At 39.4% G+C, this 21,309-nt stretch overlaps 1 protein-coding gene across 1 annotated transcript; it reads left to right on the top strand.

The window, feature by feature from the left end:
* The first annotated feature begins 6,865 nt into the window (after positions 1–6,865).
* LOC122650940 (calmodulin-binding protein 60 E-like) lies at positions 6,866–20,621 on the top strand. The gene is made up of 10 exons (XM_043844298.1): positions 6,866–7,006; positions 7,652–7,814; positions 7,858–7,989; positions 15,427–15,500; positions 15,770–15,934; positions 17,120–17,178; positions 17,649–18,142; positions 18,760–18,920; positions 19,056–19,259; positions 19,804–20,621. The coding sequence occupies exons 1-10, from the start codon at positions 6,866–6,868 to the stop codon at positions 20,533–20,535; spliced, it is 2,325 nt and encodes a 774-aa protein (XP_043700233.1). The 3' UTR covers positions 20,536–20,621.
* The last annotated feature ends 688 nt before the right edge of the window (positions 20,622–21,309 follow it).

Here is a 21,309-nt window from a genome sequence, read left to right on the forward strand (position 1 = left end):
AGAAGGAATACTTAATTGAGGAGCAAGATCCACAAACAAAGTTGAAGTGGGAGGATCAGTAGAGACCGGGGGTGCTGTATCAACTCTAGGACGCCGAACAAATATGAACTTAATAGGAGGACGGGCTGGTCGAACAGGAGGAAGTGGAGGCGGAGGCGGCGGAGACAGAGCAGCAGCCGGTTGACCCTATGAAACATTATGTTGCACCACGTATGAAGGAAGATCCTCGTCCAATTCCGAGGAAACAAAAGATGTATCATCATAAGTAGTGGACTCAAAAAAGCTAACATCAATAGAGACAAAGTATTTTCGAAGAACTGGTGAGTAACATCGATAACTTTTTTGAGTGCGTGAATATCCCAAGAAAATATACTTAATAGACCTGGGATCTAATTTGGACAGACTCGGACGATGATCACGAATAAAGCAAACACACCCAAAAACCCTGGGCCGTAAAACAAAGAGAGGTTCAGTAGGAAATAAAAGAGAATGAGGAATTCCACCCTATGACATAAAAGATGGCATACGATTTATAAGAAAACAGGCAGTCAAAACAGCATCAGCCTAAAAGATTTTTGGTATTTTCATCTAAAAAAGAATGGAACGAGTCACTTCCATTAAATGTCTATTCTTCCGTTCAGCCACACTATTTTGTTGGGGTATGTCTGAACAAGAAGACTGGTGCACCATACCACGGTCAGCCATAAAAGAATTAAATGGAGCAGAAAAATATTCAAGAGCATTATCACTGTGTAAAACACGAATATTCTTATTAAACTGAGTCTGAATTTCAGTAACAATGGCACGAAAAATGGCAAACAACTCAGAACGAATTTTCATTAAATAAATCCAGGTGACTCTAACGAACAAAATATTTAAATCCCATCTTAGAAGAAATAGCGCAAGGCCCCCATACATCAGAATGCACTAAAGAAAATGAGTACATAGACCGTTTATTGACTCTAGGGGTATAACTCACACGGTGGAGCTTTCCAAGCTGATATGACTCACACTCTAAACTAGAAAGGGAACTAAGCGAGGATCCAACTTCTGTAGACTCTGCAAAGATGGATGGCCCATCCGACAATGAACTTGGTGTGGAGACAAAACACTGGAATAAGCAACTGAAGGAGAGTCTTCAAGATGATACAATCGCCCTTGCTCACGTCCCCTACCGAGCATCTTCTTCGTCATAAGATCCTGAAAAATACAGGAATTAGGATAAATGGTCATTGAACAATTGCAGGCATTAGTAATTTTACTAACAGAAAGCAGGTTACAAGGGAAGTCAGGTAAATGGAGAACAGAAGACAAGGATAAGGACTTAGTTGGGTTGACAGTACCCGTGCCAGTGACTTTGGCAAGGGAACCATCAGCCAATGTAACACTAGAGAAAAATTACCCGACACACCAGACATATGATCGCACCTGAATCAATGATCCAAGGACGAGAAGTGGAGAAACATGCAGTGACATTGCCTGTCTGGGAAAAAGTAGCTATGGAGGAAGATTTAGAGGGCTGAGAAATCTGAAACTGTGTGAACCGAGCATAATCCTCATCAGACAATCTTACCACCTTACCCTCAGAAGGTGTAGCAGGAGACTCGATACTAGCTACTGAATTAGCATACTGCTGTTGCGGTGGCTTCCCATGAAGTTTCCAACAAAAGCGTTGGATGTGTCCTGATCGACCACACTGATTACAAGTCTTCACAGGACCAGAATTTTCACCATCATTACCTCTATCACTGCCTCTTCCACCCCCACGGCCAGCTGTACCACCACGATGACCCCCATTACATCCACCATTACCTCTCCCTTGACTAGAAGCAACAAGGGCAGAGCTCTTACCATGAGCAGCTGCTGGTTCATGGGAACTATCACAAGAAACACGAAGAACGCGAGAAAAAGTTTCTGCAAGTGAGGCAACTTTATCACCTCTAAGAATAGTGGAGCATACTAAGTCATATTCCTAGCCCAGCCCTCCCAAAATCCCATGACTGCAAGCTGTTCAAGTTGATCTTGCGTCTGTTTCACATCCGAACTAATGGGTAGCAATGCATTTAACTCTTCAAACATTCGTTTATAATCAGCAAAATATTGGGTCAACGGACGCCCCTTTCTATCAAGACGATAGAACTCTTGTGACAGCTCATATATACGGGATAGATTATTCTATCTAGAATACAAAACATGTAAGTAATCCCATAACTCCTTCACAGTATCTATGTGAGTCACTAAGTTAACAATCTGTGAATCCATACTATTCAACATCTATCCTAGAATGCGTGCATCTACAATTTTCCACGCTTCATCATCCTCTGGTTTGGCCTTTTAACATGTTTCTGTTGACCACGACCAGTCAAAACAACCCACACAGTTTTCTTTCATTGCTGGAAATTACTCATCCCTTCCAATCTCTTCTCTGTAATAGATTTGGAAGAGCTCGAAACAACCTCAGAGATAACACCTTTGAAATCTTCAGTTGGTTTACCCATCTCGACCAAGCAAACCGATGTAGAAATTTACCAACAACTAATAAAAATGAGCAAAAATGATGAACCCGCAAGCAAACACGATCGCCAATAGCCACCGAAAAATTCAGAGATCGATTTTAGAACAAAAAATCGATACAAACTCAATATCCAGCAAAGATCGATTTAGGGAAAACCTTACAAACAAACTTCAAACCACCAAAAAGAGGAACTAAAATCGAAAAAAAATCTCTTCCCAAAACCCTGAATCGATATCAACCAATCACCACAAAATCGAGACTAGGTTCCTTTATATAACCATGAACCAGTCTCAGCAAACTCCACCAAAACGGAGCATAGGGTGCTGCAACCCCTTCAAACTGCGGGTAGGAAAACCTTCAAACCTGAAGCCTTCAAAACCACAACACTGTCTTGATCAATCTGAGAGTAATCGAGTAGGTTCTAGGATGTAGAATCAACTCCTAAGATCCTAGCTCTGATACCATGTAAATAAAATCAGATTTAATGGAGAAGATGGAGAGGAAGAAGATGAAGAAGAAGAGAAGAGGCTGTAAACCTTTGGGGAGAACAACCGATCGGTGTTGAACTCCCCCTTTCACTAATAAATATAAGTGTTGGCAGAATCATGGGTTAGAAAGAGAGAATTAGATAATGGAATGTGTTATTCATTAATAGGTAAGCTCCTCTATTATAAATAGAAGGGAGAGTTACAAAGGGACTGAAATAGAGATAATTAGCTCTAACTAATTGACTTTATAAGAGCAACAACTTAACCTAATGACATAAGAATTAAACTACCCCCACAAGGACCAGAATACCCCCACGGTATTCTAGATTACATATTCCAACACTCCCCCTCAAGCTGGATTATACATATAAGTAAAAAGAAGCTCCAGCTTGAACTAATAAGAAAAAAACTCTATAACAATGCTAACACTCCCCCTCAAGTTGGTGCATACGAGGCATTAATGCCCAACTTGAACAAAACGGGAAGAAACAAAGGTGCAACAAAGTCCAGTCTTGACAGATGAATGCAGCTCCCAAATAAACCTTTAAGAACTTGAAAAACAGATCTTCAAAACCTAGGCCCACTTGATCAGCAAACTTTCACCAATCTTCAATAGCTGTCCAGTGATGAATTTCAGATTGTCACAGTGACATAAAATCTTGAAGTGTAGAACTAGAGTAGCAAGCAGTAGAATAAACTGAATCAGGCAGCGGAAATAATCAACCCAACTGTAAATCCTCATATAGGTAGGCAACAAATCCTCAAATAGGCAGGCAACAACAACCAAATATCTTCAATACTTTAATACTTCAATCTCCCACTTACGGCAAACTCAACCCAATAACAAAGAATACCCAATGGCAATGGTGGAAACACTGATCTTCTATGTTTTTCACCAAGTGTTCCTGTAAGTTTCGCTTCTGCAATGTCTGCAGGTGTACTGTACATAATCTCCCCCTCACATGTAGTAGTATATGTGGACATAACAGAGATGATGTAAGAGATAGTGCAAAAGTATAATCTTCCAGAATTTCCAAAGGTGCTATGGGAATGGAAAAAGAAGAAATGGCAAAGTAGAGTAAACCATAAACTTCCAAGGTTGTGATTGGTAAGTGCCAAAGGTATGGTATGGGAGATTGGTATTGGAAGAAGTAGTGGGATAAAGAATCATGGAAAAAAACAACGCAACACGGTAATCTTCAACCTTCTTTAATCGATCAAACTAACTCTGAAACACCATTCCCCAATGATCAGATCTGAATTAAATAAAAAAACAGGTCTGATTTGTTACAAGGAGAAGGCACCATTCTTCAAAACTTGATAGATTTTCACACAAGGAAGAACCAGTATGCTAAATTCCAATCTGTAAACTCCCACGTGCTAAATAGAACTGACAAAGATATCTGGGCAGAATTGATATAATAAACTTAAAAAAAACTTGGATCAGATATGAAGTAGTGAACAATGCTAGGATCAAGCTCTCAGAGTAAGCTGGATTTGAACTTGTAGAAAAGCTTCACACAGCTGAATTGGTTCGTAGTTGCAACCAATAACTATGGAACACACTGTTGTAATCCCAAATAAATTGATCTCCAAGGTAGTAGATTCGAGTTTTCAACAATGAAAGAAATTCGATCTCTAATAGTAGGATACTCAGTCTCAAGAACAGGGCAGCAGTAGTCCTCATAAAGGCAGCAGTAACATGTTAACCACTCATGCTTACAGAAACCAATCGATAGAACCAGCAAGGTATGTAGTAAAGCTCAATAGAACCAGCAAGTATAAGATAAATAACTCAGCAGATCCAATAGTAAGTGATACAACCAGCCACATAGGAACTAGAAAAAAAAATAGGTTGATTGATGTAGAAGATGACCATAAGGAATAAACCTAAATTTTGTTAAAAAACTCCATGAATGATGCTGAAACTTGGGTTGAGTACTCCTCTGATGGTGATAAAACACTCCTCAAAAAATCAGCAAGAAAGGACTGTCCTAACCCTTAGATCGATTATAGTCAACTGAAACTTGAGATCGATTGGAGGGGAGGGGGCTTCAAAAAACTGATGATGACTTGTCAAAGTGTGATGATTTCAGGTAATAGATGCTGCCCTCAGCTGCTTGAATGGATCTCCAATACGAACAACCAATCTCTTGTAGTGTTTGAGACTTGATCTATAAGGAGAAACACCCAATAGTGCAGAAAAAAATAGGGCAGCAACTATCTTAGGTAAAATACCTCTTCAAGCCATGAATAATTGAAGTAGATTGCCTCTCTTAATGGTAGAAACACCTCCAAAAAATTACAGCAGCAACAAACAACCCTAACTCAAAAATTGATGCGTCAGGGTTTTGTAAAACCCTGAAAGTAGAGATCGATTGGGGTAGGGGTCTTCTAGAAAACTTGGATAGGTGCAAGATTGAGGTCGAGTGGTCCTAGTAATGGAAGTAATCAGCCCTCCAAAAATCAGCGAAAGCCAAAACCTGTAACCCTAAATTCGATTGGAGACAGGGTTTTGTCGGGGTTTTTAGCAGGTAACCAAATTAGAAGGTTAAGGAAGCTTTGCTGTAAAAACTAATCTAGCCATCAGAAAGGGTCCAAACTTAGGTCGAGTGGGGCTTATACTAGTAGAGAATCACCCCCCAAAAATCAATTGCATATGAAAGGAGGAACCCAAAAAATCGATTGAGTCAGGGTTTTGGAAAAAACCCTCATAAAGGAGATTGATTGGGGTAAATCAAGGCTGGGAAAGAAAAGAAAGGAGAATAGATGGAAGAGGGTAGAAAGGTGCTGGAAAAGGTTGCATAGGAGGCTCCAACAATGGAGGATCAGCCTTCATGAGTGGAAAAAATAGATAGGATGGAGAAGGGCAGCAAGAGGAGTCGATTGAAGAAGGGTAGCAACTAAGTCATTGGTTTAGGTTTTTACCTCATTAGTGCTGCCTCCTTACAAGGATGAGAAGAAGAAAACCAGAAGAAGGTGAAACCGAGAAAGAGAGAAAGGAGGGAGAAGTCGATTGAAGAAGAAAAGAAGGGTTTTTTTTTTTTTTCTCTTTCTAACCTATATCAGACCTACTCTGATACCATGTTGGCAGAATTGTGGGTTAGAAAGAGAGAATTAGAGAATGGAATGTGTTATTCATTGATAGGTAAGCCCCTCTATTTATAATAGAAGGGAAAGTTACAAAGGGACTGAAATAGACATAGTTACCCTTAACTAACTGACTCTATAAGAGCAGCAACTTAACCTAATGACATAAGAATTAAACTACCCCCACAAGGTCCAGAATACCCCCACGGTATTCTGGATTACATATTCCAACAGTAAGAATAGGGTACAAGAGACAAGAGGGGACAAAATCCCCAAAATAACCCCACTAAACTCATCTTGGTATTAGCGCCAGACGCTAATACTGAGATGCCAAATCTCGATATCTAACATAGAGTTAATGATTGTGGGTGGATTTTAAAATGGATTCCCACTTTAATTCACTTCCTCAAATTTGTTTCTTTCAAGTTCTATATTTTTCGGTGATTGGAACCTCTGCGTGTTGGGAAGAATTTTTTGGGTAGAGTGAGTAATCTCCATCGGTGTAGGTATCCAACCAGTTCCTTGTGTGTGTGCCTTCACAGAATGTCAGAAGTTAGTTGACCAATGGAAGCCTCAACTGGTGGAACAAGTAGTGTTTTTCCGATCCCAATCATTATGGAGAATACCAATGCCCTGATATCTATTGTCAAGTTGGATAACACAAGCTGCTCACTCTGTTAGGTTATTCCTACAGAGCCATGGGAAGTTGGGTTTCATCACCAGTGCCATCCGGCTTTCACCCCTTAGTGATTCATCATGCCGGAGATGGGAGATGGAGAAGTCAATGGTTATGACTTGGTTGATCTTCTCTATGAAACCTGAAATTGGTAGGAGATATATGCGAAAGGATACTGCCAAAGATATATTGGACAATGTAGCTAAGACATTTAAGCATGTTGGCGATTTTGCTAAGGTTTATCGACTCCTCTAGCATAATTTCAAATGAAGTAGGGAGAGATGTCTCTCTAAATATTATAAAACTATTATTGGTCTTCGGGAAGAGAATGACCACTACATAGATCTCCATCTGTCCAATCCTGATGATGAGGCTAAGGTTTATAACACCATTGAGAAAGAGAGTGTCTTGATCTTCTTTGGTGGGCTAAATCCATAATGTGAATTAATCCAGGTGCAAATTTTGGGTAAAGCCTCCCTCCCATCTTTGGATGAAGTGTGGTTATTTGCAAAGTGAAGTAACAAGACGGGTGGCTATGGAACCAACACCATCCCTTGATAGATCTGCCCTAGCCTCTATATCATACCGGAGATAGCGTGGTGGAGGACGAGGCCAAGGTCTGAGCCATGGGGATGATAAAGACAGACTCAAGTGTGAACATTATGGTAAATCCCAGCACACTAAAAGAGACTTGTTGGGATCTGCATGGCCGTCTCCTTAGATAGCCACTTGGTGGTAGACGAGGGGGAGCCATGGCTCACATTGTGATTGATGGCTGCCACTGAGTGCATGAACCCTACTTCCGGGCCATAGGTGGACAGCCACTCCTTCACACAAGACCAAAGCTGGACAGCTACTCTCTCACACAAGTTGATATTGCAGCCTTCCGACGGGTCACAACACAATTGGGCAGCTCTTCTTCCACAGACCATAGCTACACCTTCCCTCACCCAGTCAGATACTTTGGCTTTTGCCCTTCATGCCTTTACTTCCGCTACTTCTTCCTCTTGGGTCATTGATTCCGGCACTACCGATCACATGACTGGTATGTCTCAGTGTTATGACTCCTATTCTATTTGCTTTGGTAGAGATGAAGTTAAATTTTCTGACGGCTCCCTTTTTTCTATCTATGGCAAGGGTTAAAGTGCTTGCCAACAAGCTTCAATTGGTGGTTGATTCCCTTGTCAGTGACAATCAATCATGTTTCATAGCAAGTAGAAGTATCTCAGACAACATCTTCCTTTGCAATGACCTAGTCAAAGGCTTTCGAAGAAAATCTCACTCCCCTGTTGCCCAAATGAAGATCGACATCCACAAGGCCTTTGATTCTTTGAGATGGCTACTATTATTGTCGTTCTATTTTTTTCTTCCATGAAATGGAAATTAAGATTAAGTTGAGTCTTTATGATTTGCTCTACCCACCTTATTTTGGAATATATGTCTGAGAAGAGCTGAACTGGCTGTGAATTTAATTTGGGTATTTCACAAGTAATCTTCTCTTTGGTTTTGAAAAGATCTGCTTTAACTATTCGGTTTTGTGATCACTTGCCAATTCTCTGGCGTGTGCTGTGATGACGGATGGATTAGCCGTTTTATGCAAATGGAATATATGAAACTGAAATGAACTGTAGAAAAAAAGAAGAAGCTTTTTTATCTGAATCTTAACTGGAACAGATTCGATCCATGAGTGACTATGACACGGTTGTTGAGAAATATATGAAAATCAAATTAGAATTATGCTTCAGTGTCTGTTGTGCAAGAGCATCTTAAAGAAGCAGTGGTGGTCGTGGGCAGAAATATATGTCTCATGGTTAAAAAGTGCAATGAAGTGTTGGAGATGCACCAATGTGTTGAAAAAACAAGTCAACTGATCCACTATCTGTTTCCAGGATGATTGACCTTGATGGGTAGAATTGCTCCTGAAAACCAGTCCCTGCCTTAGTGATTGAGCTTCTAGGGTAGTCCCTTCATCAATCTTAAAGAGGTTTCAGAGTCACATTGATGAGTTTCCTCTTTTCTTTTCTAGTATAGATTTTACGAGATCTTCCTATCCAATATAGACATATGGGAACCAAATATGCATTTATTGACTGAACTTCAAGAACAAGTCCTGTAGAAGCTCATACATCATGAGTCAATTACTTGTATAATTAGTATGGAAGAAATTTTTCTTGGGGGAGTTTGCGCCCTGCGCCCAGACAGAGGGGGTGCAAAATGACCGTGCTGCCCCTCTTGAAAGGCAGTAATGACCACCCTGTTGATGCCTCCACACGTGCTCCCATTGGCCCTTGCGCCATACTACCCCACAAAGAACTCTTCCCCAATTAAAATTATTATTATTAACATGGTGATATTGGGAGTGAAGGAGGATAGTATGTTCACTAATCACTATACTTTCACAAAATTGATGTGGAAGAGCTTCTGGTTTCAAAACATTCACGAGAAACTGTATAACAACGATGTGTCATTATCTGATGTTGGTATGAAGTATCTGACCTGGTGGCTTAGGAAAATCCTTGAAATTTATTTCTTATATCATGAGATTTGTTTCTACTATTATTCAGTTATGGGTTATCTTTCTCAGCATGATGAAGAGTGAAGCAATCTACTTCACTATGACTTTTTTGCCCATGTCTTCATTTATATTATTCAATATATCGAAGGCACAATAGTAATTTTATACACTAATAAACGGCACCAAACCCTATGTTCCATTCCCACTCTGGCTCCCCTTTGCCCTCTGCAACTCCCTCCCCTGCCTTGTCCTTTCTCTCTCTCTCTCTCTCTCTCTCTCTCTACCATCTGCTTCAAATTCCACGGCAATCCCCCCGCTTCCATGACTATTCTTCGGTTCTTCCTCTCTTCTTCGTCCCCTTCGATCTACCCCCCTCCTTGCCTATCCTTTGTCAATCTATGTAGTATTTCTATGTTCACAATATCTATAGAGGATGATTATCCGCCACGAGGAACCTCTACGACTCTGGTTTAAGTTAGACCTCATCAATCCCTTAAACTTGCAGTTATAAATTTCATGATTTAGAGTTGTAATTAGTGACTGAAAGTTAAAGTTTATGGTTTCATGGTTTAAGCTTTAAATAAGTAACACCAAGGACCAACGACAATGCTTCAGACGACAATGCTTCAGAAATGGGTACTTCGCTCTCCATTTGAATGAGAAGCCATCTAGAGAGGCTTTTGAGAGAAATTGTTGCAGGCTCATTGCAACCAGCCAGATAGGAGAAACCCAAAATGAGCAAATGTGTATCCTCAAAAATCAGAACACATCCTAGATGGGTGCTCTAAACCAACATTTGGCTCTTGAACAACTACTGGATCTGGCTCTGTAGGCTCTGAACCATCCTAGCTTGATTTGAATACCTACGAACTGAGAAGCAAACTTGGAGAAAGAAGAAAAAGAAAATCGAGATGAAAAAGAATAGCCATGGAAGAGGGGAGCGGAGATTTGTTCTTTCCTCCCTAAAGAGGTGAGAGTGCCTCCAATATGAGTGTTTTGTTCTTGACGAGGTCTGTCACACCCCGGCCTGGTTATTAAGGGCCAAGTGTGGCGGGATGTCTCTGACATCCAATCAATCCCCAAGGATCACAAGTGCAGTACCCTATTCATAATCATTGCTCACAGATACAGTAATCAGAGGCAGCGGAAACAATTTAATTAATAGAGATAACATCATTAGTAAGAGAAGTCTAAATGATATTTCATTTATATAAATGATAAGGCTTGTGATACAACTATACAGTTCTCAAAGGTACTACAGAGTAAAAGTATACAAGAAACTATTCTATAACTATATGAAGCATTTATAAAGCATAAAAGAGTGGGGAGGTAGCTTGGACTATCAGGCCAAGATCAGGAGGTTGCCCAATCATCACGTGCGCACGAAGTATCATGCACTTCAAACTCCAGCGCCACAAATCCAACATTAGAAGTAACTAAATCACCTGAAAAATAAGGATATCCACAGGGGTGAGCTCTCAACTGAGCCCAGTAAAAGGGGGTACAAGCATACAAACACAATAAATCCATGATGCATGTGCTAAACTAACATGTTCCTAGCACAGATACTAAGTCTCATGGGGTATAAGTACTACTACTAGTGGTAGATGCTAACCTCGGTCCCGGAACTAACCCTTCGGTCACCCGAGCGAAACCATTCTACCACGGTGAGGACCCGCCAGTTCCGGAACTAACACATCGGACCCCGACAGACCCCCAAATGACCAACCTTGCCTGTTTATTCCCACAGCGGAATTAGGGACCCGCTAACATGGGACAGAAGATGGCATCCCGGAACTAACACATCGGTCTCTGCCACGGGTTGTCCAACACCTTTTCCCCTGTTGGTAAGGGGCGTAGTACTGGGTAATGAATATCAACCTAGCCCAGTGCAGTCTAAACATGATGAGGCAAGCATGATCTGAGTTATAATTTACCGAATTCCATCATAATAAATTCACATCATATAAATAATCAATGCAAATGCAATGCAGTGTGTCTTTGTGCAACCTATTTTACATGCAGTCTAATGCATTAAATAAAAGCTAGAAAACTACATGTTCCAGGTATAGAGGTAATGATGCATAAGCATGGCATTCAGCATAAAGTTGAAATTAATGTGATAAACACACAGGAAATTAAGGTCGAATTCCTTTACCTGTAATTGTAGCTAGCCTAGGTGAATAAACTCCAATAGGCAGGCAAGAACAGACCAAGACAGTCCTAAATATGAGACAAGAATATTATAGATTAGTTATAGAAGGAATCCTAGGTCAGTTACCCACCAACAATCCAACAAACCGACTAGAAAACAGTAGAAACAACCCTAAACAACATACCAAACACCATGCAATAGGTTCTGGGATGGTCCAAGGTCAAGTCCCAAGGGGTATAGGTCATAAGGGCACAAAAATCGGAGAGCCGGATGCAGACTTCCAGGGAGCCGGTCAACCGCCCCTGGGCCTGCAACAGCATCCGGGTCAGTGTCCGAATTTGGGGGTTTTGCTTCAATTGGCCAGATCTTTGCATGTATGGCCCAAATTAGGAGTTTTAACATTAATTCAAGGTGGGTCAATCTATTTTGGGTTCCAATTTCATACTTAGTTAGTTAATTTAGAAATTTCTTCAATTAAACCTACATTTCTTAGCTAGGGTTCATGGACTAGTTACTGGGAGCAGAAATTGGGCTTATTAGAGGTACTGCCATGGAGATTCAGGCATAACTGAACCTAGATGGCAGCAGGACAGCATTATAAATAGTAAAATCTATAAAAGTCAAGCTCAAATTAGAGCTTTAATGGCAGGTATTTACTTGGACAGCACCTAGGCTATACTAGGATGAACTTAGGGGAGATTTAGAGCAGTTTTAGAAGAAATTTAGAGGAAAAGAAGGTAATTACAGCAAGGGATTCACCAAGGCTTACCTGAAACTGTAATTGCAGCCTTCTAATGGAAGCTTTAAGCCCGAAATTAGGTGCAAGAGATAAGCCTTCAAGAACAGCCTCTAATCCCTCTTCTTCTCTTCTCTTTTCCCTTTTCTTTCTTCCTTCTCCAAGCTGGAACGATTCTGGTTCCTCTTCTCTTTGTTGGTGAATAATGAATAGTGTAAAGAGGGTTATATTTATAGAAACTTAAGCACTAAGGGGCAGAATGGTCATTTGATCATAAATTATTTTTAAAATTGATTCTTTTGTATTTATTACCTTATTCCAGCTACAGAATGATATCATGCGACATCAGGGATGATCCGGATACGGGTAATTGTGCGGAATTACATTCCCCACTGGGGAACTGGGTCCCACAGAGGCAATTTTACTAAAATACCCTTCTAACTCTATTTGGTCGTACAAAACGTTATATAAATATATTTTAAATTATACTTGCATTGAGTTTAATTAAGGGGGAGGTCCTGCAGCCTGTCCAGCCAGCAGACCAGACACAGGTAGCTCTGGTGCGGGGTCCCACAAGGTAAAAATTACTATTCTGCCCCTAATACACTAATTAATTAAAAATACAACATATATACATATAAAATGGGATTCTTACCTGAGATTCGGCTTAAGACAGAGAGAGGCTTCGTAGGCCATCAATCCAGCATGCCACGCTTATGTGTTGTCTTCCGCTAGACACCTCAGACTCATTTAAGGCCACGGTAGTTGGCTGATCGGAATGCCTTTACAGATAGGTCTGAATTTCTTAATCAAGACGGCCCACAAATTAGAGGCTAGTATGGGCAAAGTTGAACCAGAACTTGAAATCACACAGATTCCAAAAGTTCAAATTTATTATGAAATTTGACCGGGTTTCACAAGGTCCTTCACCAGTGTCTCTTGTGAAATCTCTTACGAAATCTGTGCTTCCCGGAATGGGCATCGTTGAAGCCATTGAACCTCTATTTGCCGGTGGTGTTGGGCAGGTTGCCATCATCATCTGAGTTGGACACATTCCCTATGCGCCATTTGCGTTTTCCCCCAAATCTCCCTACTCCTACCCGCAAGATTCCATTAGGGGTGAATTTACAAAATTTGCCCCTCCATTTCAAGTCGTCAAAATGATTTCAAAGGGTAAATAAAAAGATAGTGAAATAAATTACTTCACTCTCCATAGTGACGTATAGAAGAACCCTTTAGTTATTGACTCTTCACAATTTTGAGGAATGCACTTACAATCACAATAAGAAATGGAATGAAAAAGTTGGATATTAAAATGAAAACTTGAAGAATAACCACATCGTTGAAGCCATTGAACCTCTGTTTGCCGGTGGTGCTGGGCAGGTTGCCATCATCATCTGAGTTGGACACATTCCCTATGTGCCATTTGCGTTTTCCCCCAAATCTCCCTACTCCTCCCCACAAGATTCCATTAGGGATGAATTTACAAAATTTACCCCTCCATTTCAAGTCATCAAAATGATTTCAAAGGGTAAATAAAAAGATAGTGAAATAAATTACTTCACTCTCCATAGTGACGTATAGAAGAACCCTTTAGTTATTGAATCTTCACAATTTTGAGGAATGCATTTACAATCACAATAAGAAATGGAATGAAAAAGTTGGATATTAAAATGAAAACTTGAATAATAACCACATTGTTGAAATCTAGAGATATGGGTTAAGTTGCACTGATCATAAGTCTTGGCATGTGTAAAAGGCAGTGTCTTACATTGTCTGAATTCAAACCTAATAGAGATAGAATAGTGCATGAGTTGGCTGCTGAATAAGTACACTTACGCTGTAATGCTGTGTCAATGCTTCTTCCTAGTATGCTTCAGGAGCATGCTACTATAGATAAGTGGTGATGTTATCTTAGTAAGGGAAATAACAGAAAATATGAGGAGAGGACAAAGAGAATGGTAACAGAAATGGAGTTCTTCTCATCTGTACTTCTCTTTGGATTGGGAAAAATTCAAAAATTTAATCATTTTCCCCTTCACGTAATTCTTGGTAAGACAGCATATCCTTATTAACAGTCTGAGACATTTATTTTTATAAGTAAAAAAAATAATAAAAGACTCAGATACCCCTTAAGTCCTGCCAAATTACCCTTTTTTTTTATGGGGGGGGGGGGGGGTTACTGAGCAACGTTTAAGTTTTTTATTCTAATGTTCCATTATTCTTAAGTTCTTAGAAGACTTTCAACTTTTGAACTCCACATTACAAAACTTAAACAAGAATGAAAATGTTAGGAATAAGGAAAGAAAGCCCAGAACTTCATTGTTGACAAAGCCCTATTTTTGCTGCATCTTATTCTTTGTAAATCAGGGCTGGAGCATTCACTTTATTGGAAATTCTCATTGAACCAGTGAATAAATAACAAGTAAAATCATGGAATTTTGGCTTGCTGTATCTTCAGTAAGCACCTTATTGTTTGACATGATTCAGTTAGTTGATTCCAAGATTAAGTTAAGTGGGTGATATATGTGGGTGTACTATACCTATATTCTTTCAATAATGATGCAAATGCCCAGGGAGACTTTGCCTAGTAACAAGTTATATCTTTCACCAAGCATTGGTGAGAAATATATGGAAGGATGTTCCTCAAGCAAATTTGGTTTTGTAGATTGGGGTTATGTTTGTGAGGAAGAGGAAGAAGGGAGGAAACAAGAAATGAGAAGAAGAAGATATGGAGTGAGAGAATGCTGGAAAGGGAAAGAACTTGTGAAATGCTATATCCTCATGTCCTCTCATTTGTACCTTTTGTGTTTTATGGACAAAATTGTCCCTACAAAATAGAAGTAAAGACCTCCAATGCAGAGGTGTGGAATCTAATCCAAATGAATAATATGACATTGAATCATTACTGCAAGGCCCCTTGCTATAGACTCTGTAGGGGAAATCCAGCCTTATCCAACCCCTGTTTGTTACTCATACTTAAAATTGGGTACTAACTGAAACACCAAATTAGCTTTAGAAATTAGATAAGGACTAGCTTTAACTTCCTATTACAATCCTTGAGCAGTCAGGAACTAAAATAAAGGCTCACTCCCCTAAAGTTTGATAAAATAGATATAAGACAACACACTTGTAGCTGTATGGTCTGTGTCAAACCAATCATACACTCAATAGGATTCAAAGCAGAAACCACAATAGAAACTAGTTTTAAATTGTTTGACCACATTTATGGGATTATAAGTGCATTCTAGAGAAAAAACATCCTGGGGTGCTGCTGCATATTGTGTTTGTGGAGCCCATGAAAGAGCTTCTTGTGCCTAGAGCTGTAAGTTTTAAGCCCAATAGTGGCCAATACCCTTGTGATTCTTGTCATGGATGTTATTAATTACCTGGTTTCTTATTCCACGTGAAGCAATTGAAACGACAGAGAATTAAATGCCGTGCGTCTCATAGAGTTTTTTCTTCTGTTTAATATTGCAAGTTGATGATGCCAATCTGCCTTCTTGTCATGGATGTTATTAATGTATTACCTGGTTTCTTATTCCACATGAGGCAATTGAAACGACAAAGAATGAAATGCCATGCGTCTCATAGAGTTTTTTCTTCTGTTTAATATTGCAAGTTGATGATGCCAATTTGCCTTTCTTTTTAACTTTGTTATATATTTTATGTTTGTTTAACAGTGTTATTGTGGAAGCTTTGAAGGTGGATAGTCTGCAAAGACTTTGCTCGTCTTTTGAGCCTCTCTTTCGTCGTATTGTAAGTCCGACTGTGTTTTCAGTTAACTTGTTTTGCTTGTTGTTCCTCAGAATAATTATGCATGAAAATTATTACATTCTTATGGAAAAAAAAGGTGTATGGATGATGAACTGCTCTGGAATAAATAATTATATGAAGTTTCTATCCCACTAAACTACTAGTTAACATATTTCTAGTTCAATATGCTGGAGAAACTGAATATTTCTTCATGTTGTTCCAGTTTCTTCAGAGTTCAGTTTCTGAGATGTTGAAAAACCTATTCTAATTGGATTTTTTTTTTCTTCTAAATCACCTGTTAGACATACTTTCTTCATTTAGCAGACTACTGGGGGGGGGGGAGGGTGTGTGAACTGCAAGAGACCATAGTTGATTGATCCTTCAAACATTGCTGCCATCAAGTTTTATCTGGTTTCTTTATAATTTATAGTCTTCAGGTGTATTGGCCTACATAGAGAGCTTGTTTCAGGTTGAACCCTTTTTTTGTTATTATTTTTAATATTTTTTACTAAAACAGCTGTTCAGTTGAAAATCAAGGTAACAGGCTCATTAGCTCAGTTTTAAGTTTGAACTTTTAGAAAATGTCTCTAAGTTCAGTTTAGTGGCTCATGAAACTTATGAATTGTTAGGAAAGAACATTTGGAAGGTTAATCATTTCTCTCTTTTTCCAACCTATGAATTTGAGATTTCACTTACTTTCCCTCTAGATCCCCATGTCCTTACTAAGCTGAATTCTTTCTAGTAATTTTTCTTGGTAGATGCTCATATGTTTTGTTATCACTTAGTGTCACATCATTATTCCTGGTCCAACCTCTCTCCTGTATCCCAATCAGTCATCTGGACATGATCATGAAGGTAGATGTTCAAATTCTTTTCCTTTATATTTTTCCCTTGAAATACCAAAGTATATCTAATAATATTGCCAAATTATGATTTAAGAAAGATCATGTCCCCCCTACCAAAACAAGAAAATTATGCAAGGAGAAATGCAAGGAGAAACTGAATAAGTTCTTCCACTTGATTCATCTCAAAGCATTATTTAAATCTAATTACAGTCTATCAGTTAGGCTCATATGTTGTTAATGATAATCTTCTTGTAATATGCTGTCCAAGAAAGAATGCATACCATTTTGTTATTGCATGCACTGTGGCAGCTTACTTTTATGTTGTATTTTGGGCAAAAAATAGGTTAGTGAAGAAGTGGAGCGTGCTTTAGCAAAACTAGGTCATGCTAAGCTGGTCGGAAGGTGCGTTTGTTTATTGCAGAATCACTTACTATTAAAGCAATAAAAATGATTAGCATAGAATTGTTGTTTGTATATCATTCAGATAAACGTTGTCCTATGACAAGTTATTAGCATAGATTAGTTGTTTGTATATCATTCAGATAAGCTTTGTCTAATGATGAGGTTTTTCTAGTTATGCTCATTATGTTTTATAAAGCTAACCTAGTTCATTAGGGAATCAACTCAACTGACCAAAAGAATCACTGCTAAATCTGATAGAATTGGCGAATCAACCTTGTGACGTGTTGAAACCACATATAATAGTAGACCTATCACTTGAAAGTTATTGTCATATTTTATTTTATTTTGTTGAAAAGAATGGGATTTTGGAAGGACATAAACAACTTACTCACGCTTTCACTGTTCAGTATGATGAAGTTCTCTCTCTCTCATTGATGTATCTAATCAATTCCATTTCTATCTATAATCAGGCCTTCTCCACAGACTATTCAAGGCCCCGAAGGAAGGAAGCTGCAACTTCATTTCAAGTCAAGGTTGCCACCTCATCTTTTCACAGGTGGAAAGGTTGAAGGCGAGCATGGTGCAGCAATCCATGCTGTCTTATTAGATGCGAACACAGGCTCTGTTGTGCAGGTAGGAGCGGAATCAGCTGCCAAATTAGATGTTGTTGTGCTTGAAGGTGACTTCAATGATGAAGTTGATGATGATTGGACTGAAGAACACTTCGAGAGTCATCAAGTGAAGGAACGGGAGGGAAAGAGGCCACTTCTGAATGGGGATTTACAGGTAACTCTCAGAGAAGGAGTTGGAACCCTTGGGGAACTCACTTTCACAGATAATTCTAGCTGGATAAGGAGCAGAAAATTTCGGCTTGGCATAAAGGTTGCTCCTGGATACTGTGATGGAATTCGTGTTCGTGAGGCTAAATCGGAGGCTTTTTCTGTTAAAGACCATAGGGGAGAATGTGAGGTTTTTGCACTAGTTACCACTCTCTTTTCTTGTTTTGCTTTTAAAGGATGATTGGATAGAAAGACATTTGCACTACAAATGCTGAGATGAGCAGGATGGGCCCATCCTTCTGTAGTGTTGATGTGGAATGCATGCAGGCATTAAAGCCACCATTCTGTGGGTCATATTCAGGAGATCTTCCAGCCCAAAGAAAAGCTTGTCCCTATTGGCTTATGCTAACTGCCAAATTGGCATGACATGATCAAATGTAAACGAACTGGATCTGGGTATCCTTTCAGGAGAACGTTTTCTCCCATAATCCCATGTGGGAGCAGTTAGGTGGTGGATCTTAGTTTCTTGTGCCATGTGTATGGCATAGAAATAGAGAGATAGGCCTCTTCACACCTCGCCCTAAGGATTGGCAATTGAAAGCCTGGTCATACCTTGCCACCTGGCCCAGCCCAGTCCAGTCCAGTCAAGTCATAGTTCTGATAGAGTATTCTTTATTGTTGTCAAGATTTTGGTTTCTTTCTCTATTTTCCTGTATCCTCTGGAGAGTTTTTTTTTTCCCTCAAATTTTTTTTAAAAATGTATCAGTTTAATGTGACGAACTTCATTTCTTTCACATTGCAGTGTACAAGAAACACTATCCACCTGCTCTACATGATGAAGTCTGGAGATTGGATAGAATAGCAAAGGATGGAGCACTACACAAAAAGTTGACAAAGGCTGAAATATTCACGGTTGAAGATTTCCTCCGACTTCTCGTCAGGGATCCACAGAAATTAAGGAGTGTAAGGACTTACCTTAGTTCCCTCTTCTTTTGGTGTGCAATCAGGTGTCCCTTTTAATGCCTACTATCGTTCTTTCCCATTTATTTTCTCTTATCTTTTGAATTGGTTTTAAGCGTCAACATGTTTGTTTTGCAGATCCTTGGCAGTGGAATGTCCAATAGGATGTGGGAGAATACAGTGGAGCATGCTAAGACATGTGGTTTGGGTGGAAAGCTCTACGTTTACTATGCTGATGGAACCCGTAGCTCTGGTGCTATCTTCAACAATATTTATGAGCTTAGAGGTGTTATTGCAGATGGGCAGTTTCTCTCTGTTGAATCACTTTCACAGAGTCAAAAGGTGAGGGTCTATATTTTGCTATCTGAATAAAGAGGGCCTTGCTGGATAATACTAAACTCTGATTTTTATATAGTGGTTGAAACTTCTTTTTTATTTGTAAATATGTTCTGTCATGTGTAACTAGGACAAGAAATAAAGTTTAATATGTGATCTTGCAACTTCTAATAGTGTATAAAATTAAAAGCTCCTCTAATCCTGGTTGGACGAGCCTTGGCACAACAGTTAAGTTGCGCTATTGCAACCATCAGGTTGTGGGTTCGAAACATGGAAACAGCCTCTTCGTGAAGTGGGGTAAGTGTGTGTACATTTGCCCCTCCCAGACCCTGCAGTAGCGGGAGCTTCGTGCACTGGGAGGCTCTTTTCTTTTTCTGACCCTGGTGAACAACCTTTTCTACCTGCTATAGCTTAAGACACAGGTTTTCCCTTTCATGTTTTACCTTCTAGAGTCTAGACTGTATTTATCTCTCATTGTTATCTTAAAAAAGCAAGTTTATCACTTTCATCCTCTGAAAATCAACAATGAAACTCATGCAAATATCTGCAGGTCTCAGTTGATTTGCTGGTGAAAAGAGCGTATGATAATTGGATACACACTGTAGAATATGATGGCAAAGTCTTACTGAACTCCCTAAATAGTGGTAGAGTAGCAGAACTGCCAGCTGTACCTAGAGTGGACCACAATCCTGTTACAGATCATTACTACCTGCCTCAGACATGTACACAAAACTATTTCTCACCTGCAGAAGGGACACATTTCCATACTAAGAACAATCTAACCACAGTCCACCAGCAAATTGACTTCCCATTCACAAGATTGGATCCGGCAGTAGGGCTGGCACTGACAACACCGCAAGTGTCATTTCCGGGCAGCACTGACTACCAATCTGGTGGAACTTCAGCAGTTGTAGACCCGTACGTGTCTGGTGATTGGTCTCGTCCACGGGAGACGCAGGGTCTAGAAGATATTTTCTCTGAGGAAATTCGGTTAAGGAGCTCAGAAATGTTGGCAAACCATGATATGCAGCGGTTGTTGAAGACATTTAATATGGGAGGTGGGGATGGGTTAGGGACTACTTTTGGTCTTTCAGATGAGGCTTGTTATTCCTACAAACCTTCGTATGAGCCTCAGACAGATTGCAAGTTTGGGCAAAATATTAGCCGGAATTCTGGAAAGGCTGTTGTAGGCTGGCTTAAGCTGAAAGCTGCTCTGAGGTGGGGCATATTTGTAAGGAAAAGAGCAGCGGAGAAGAGAGCTCAGCTCATTGAACTAGAATGAGTGGAAAACTTGGGTGCAGTAAAATTGCAGGTTCAACCTACGGAACTTTGGAACTTCAACCACCCAATCTAACACCCTACCCCCCCTCCCGGCGGGAAAAATGATCTTGTTTATTAGTTCAAGAATCAAGGACCTGCCTTCTTGTTATATTTATGAAGTTTGAAGGTGATCTTGCCCTTGTCTTCTATATTTCCTTTTTCCTTTTGATTTTTGTCATGCGTGTTCATTTATTTATTAACCTTTTTAGGGTTGTATTGCTTTTGAAGCATCAGATAGATGCTGGATCAAGCCTTTGTAAATTACATGGCACATGTAGTTTGATTATTGATGTGATAATTGCCTTCAAACAGTTCATTTCAATGCTTATAGTCTCTTTTTCTTCTCTGGTTCCATTTGGTTGCAATAAGGAATTAAAGAGTAGGGGAAGTGAAGTTTTTCAAACCTGTAAAGGAAGTTTTTGTAATCATTATCTAACATGACTCTGTAAACTACATAAATTTCTTACTTTATTTAGTAATGATACATTTTAAATGTGATTGCTATTTTACTTTTAAATTCAAGTGAAATTTAATAACCAAATAAGAAATGATTTGAAGTTAATGACATAAACATGGGTAATAATTACAAAAGTTTTTTTTTCTAAGATTTGAAAATTTTACTTTCCTTCTCTTTAATTCTCCTTGCAACCGAATGGAGCCTGATTTGAAGTGAAGTTTTTCACAGAATTTTAAGCAATTTTGTTTTGATTGAGGGTGTTCTTAGAACAGGCAAAAC

This window comes from Telopea speciosissima, chromosome 2, assembly GCF_018873765.1.
Source record: "Telopea speciosissima isolate NSW1024214 ecotype Mountain lineage chromosome 2, Tspe_v1, whole genome shotgun sequence".
Classification (NCBI taxonomy): domain Eukaryota; kingdom Viridiplantae; phylum Streptophyta; class Magnoliopsida; order Proteales; family Proteaceae; genus Telopea; species Telopea speciosissima.

What these genes read in the sequence shown, in the direction of transcription:
- LOC122650940 (XM_043844298.1), top strand. Translation starts at nt 6,866, where the DNA reads ATGGAGAAGTCAATGGTTATGACTTGGTTGATCTTCTCTATGAAACCT. An exon ending in AGCTTCTTGTGCCTAGAGCT is followed by an intron (nt 15,501 to 15,769) that starts GTAAGTTTTAAG and finishes TGCGTCTCATAG; the next exon opens with AGTTTTTTCTTCTGTTTAAT. An exon ending in ATCCACAGAAATTAAGGAGT is followed by an intron (nt 18,921 to 19,055) that starts GTAAGGACTTAC and finishes TTTGTTTTGCAG; the next exon opens with ATCCTTGGCAGTGGAATGTC.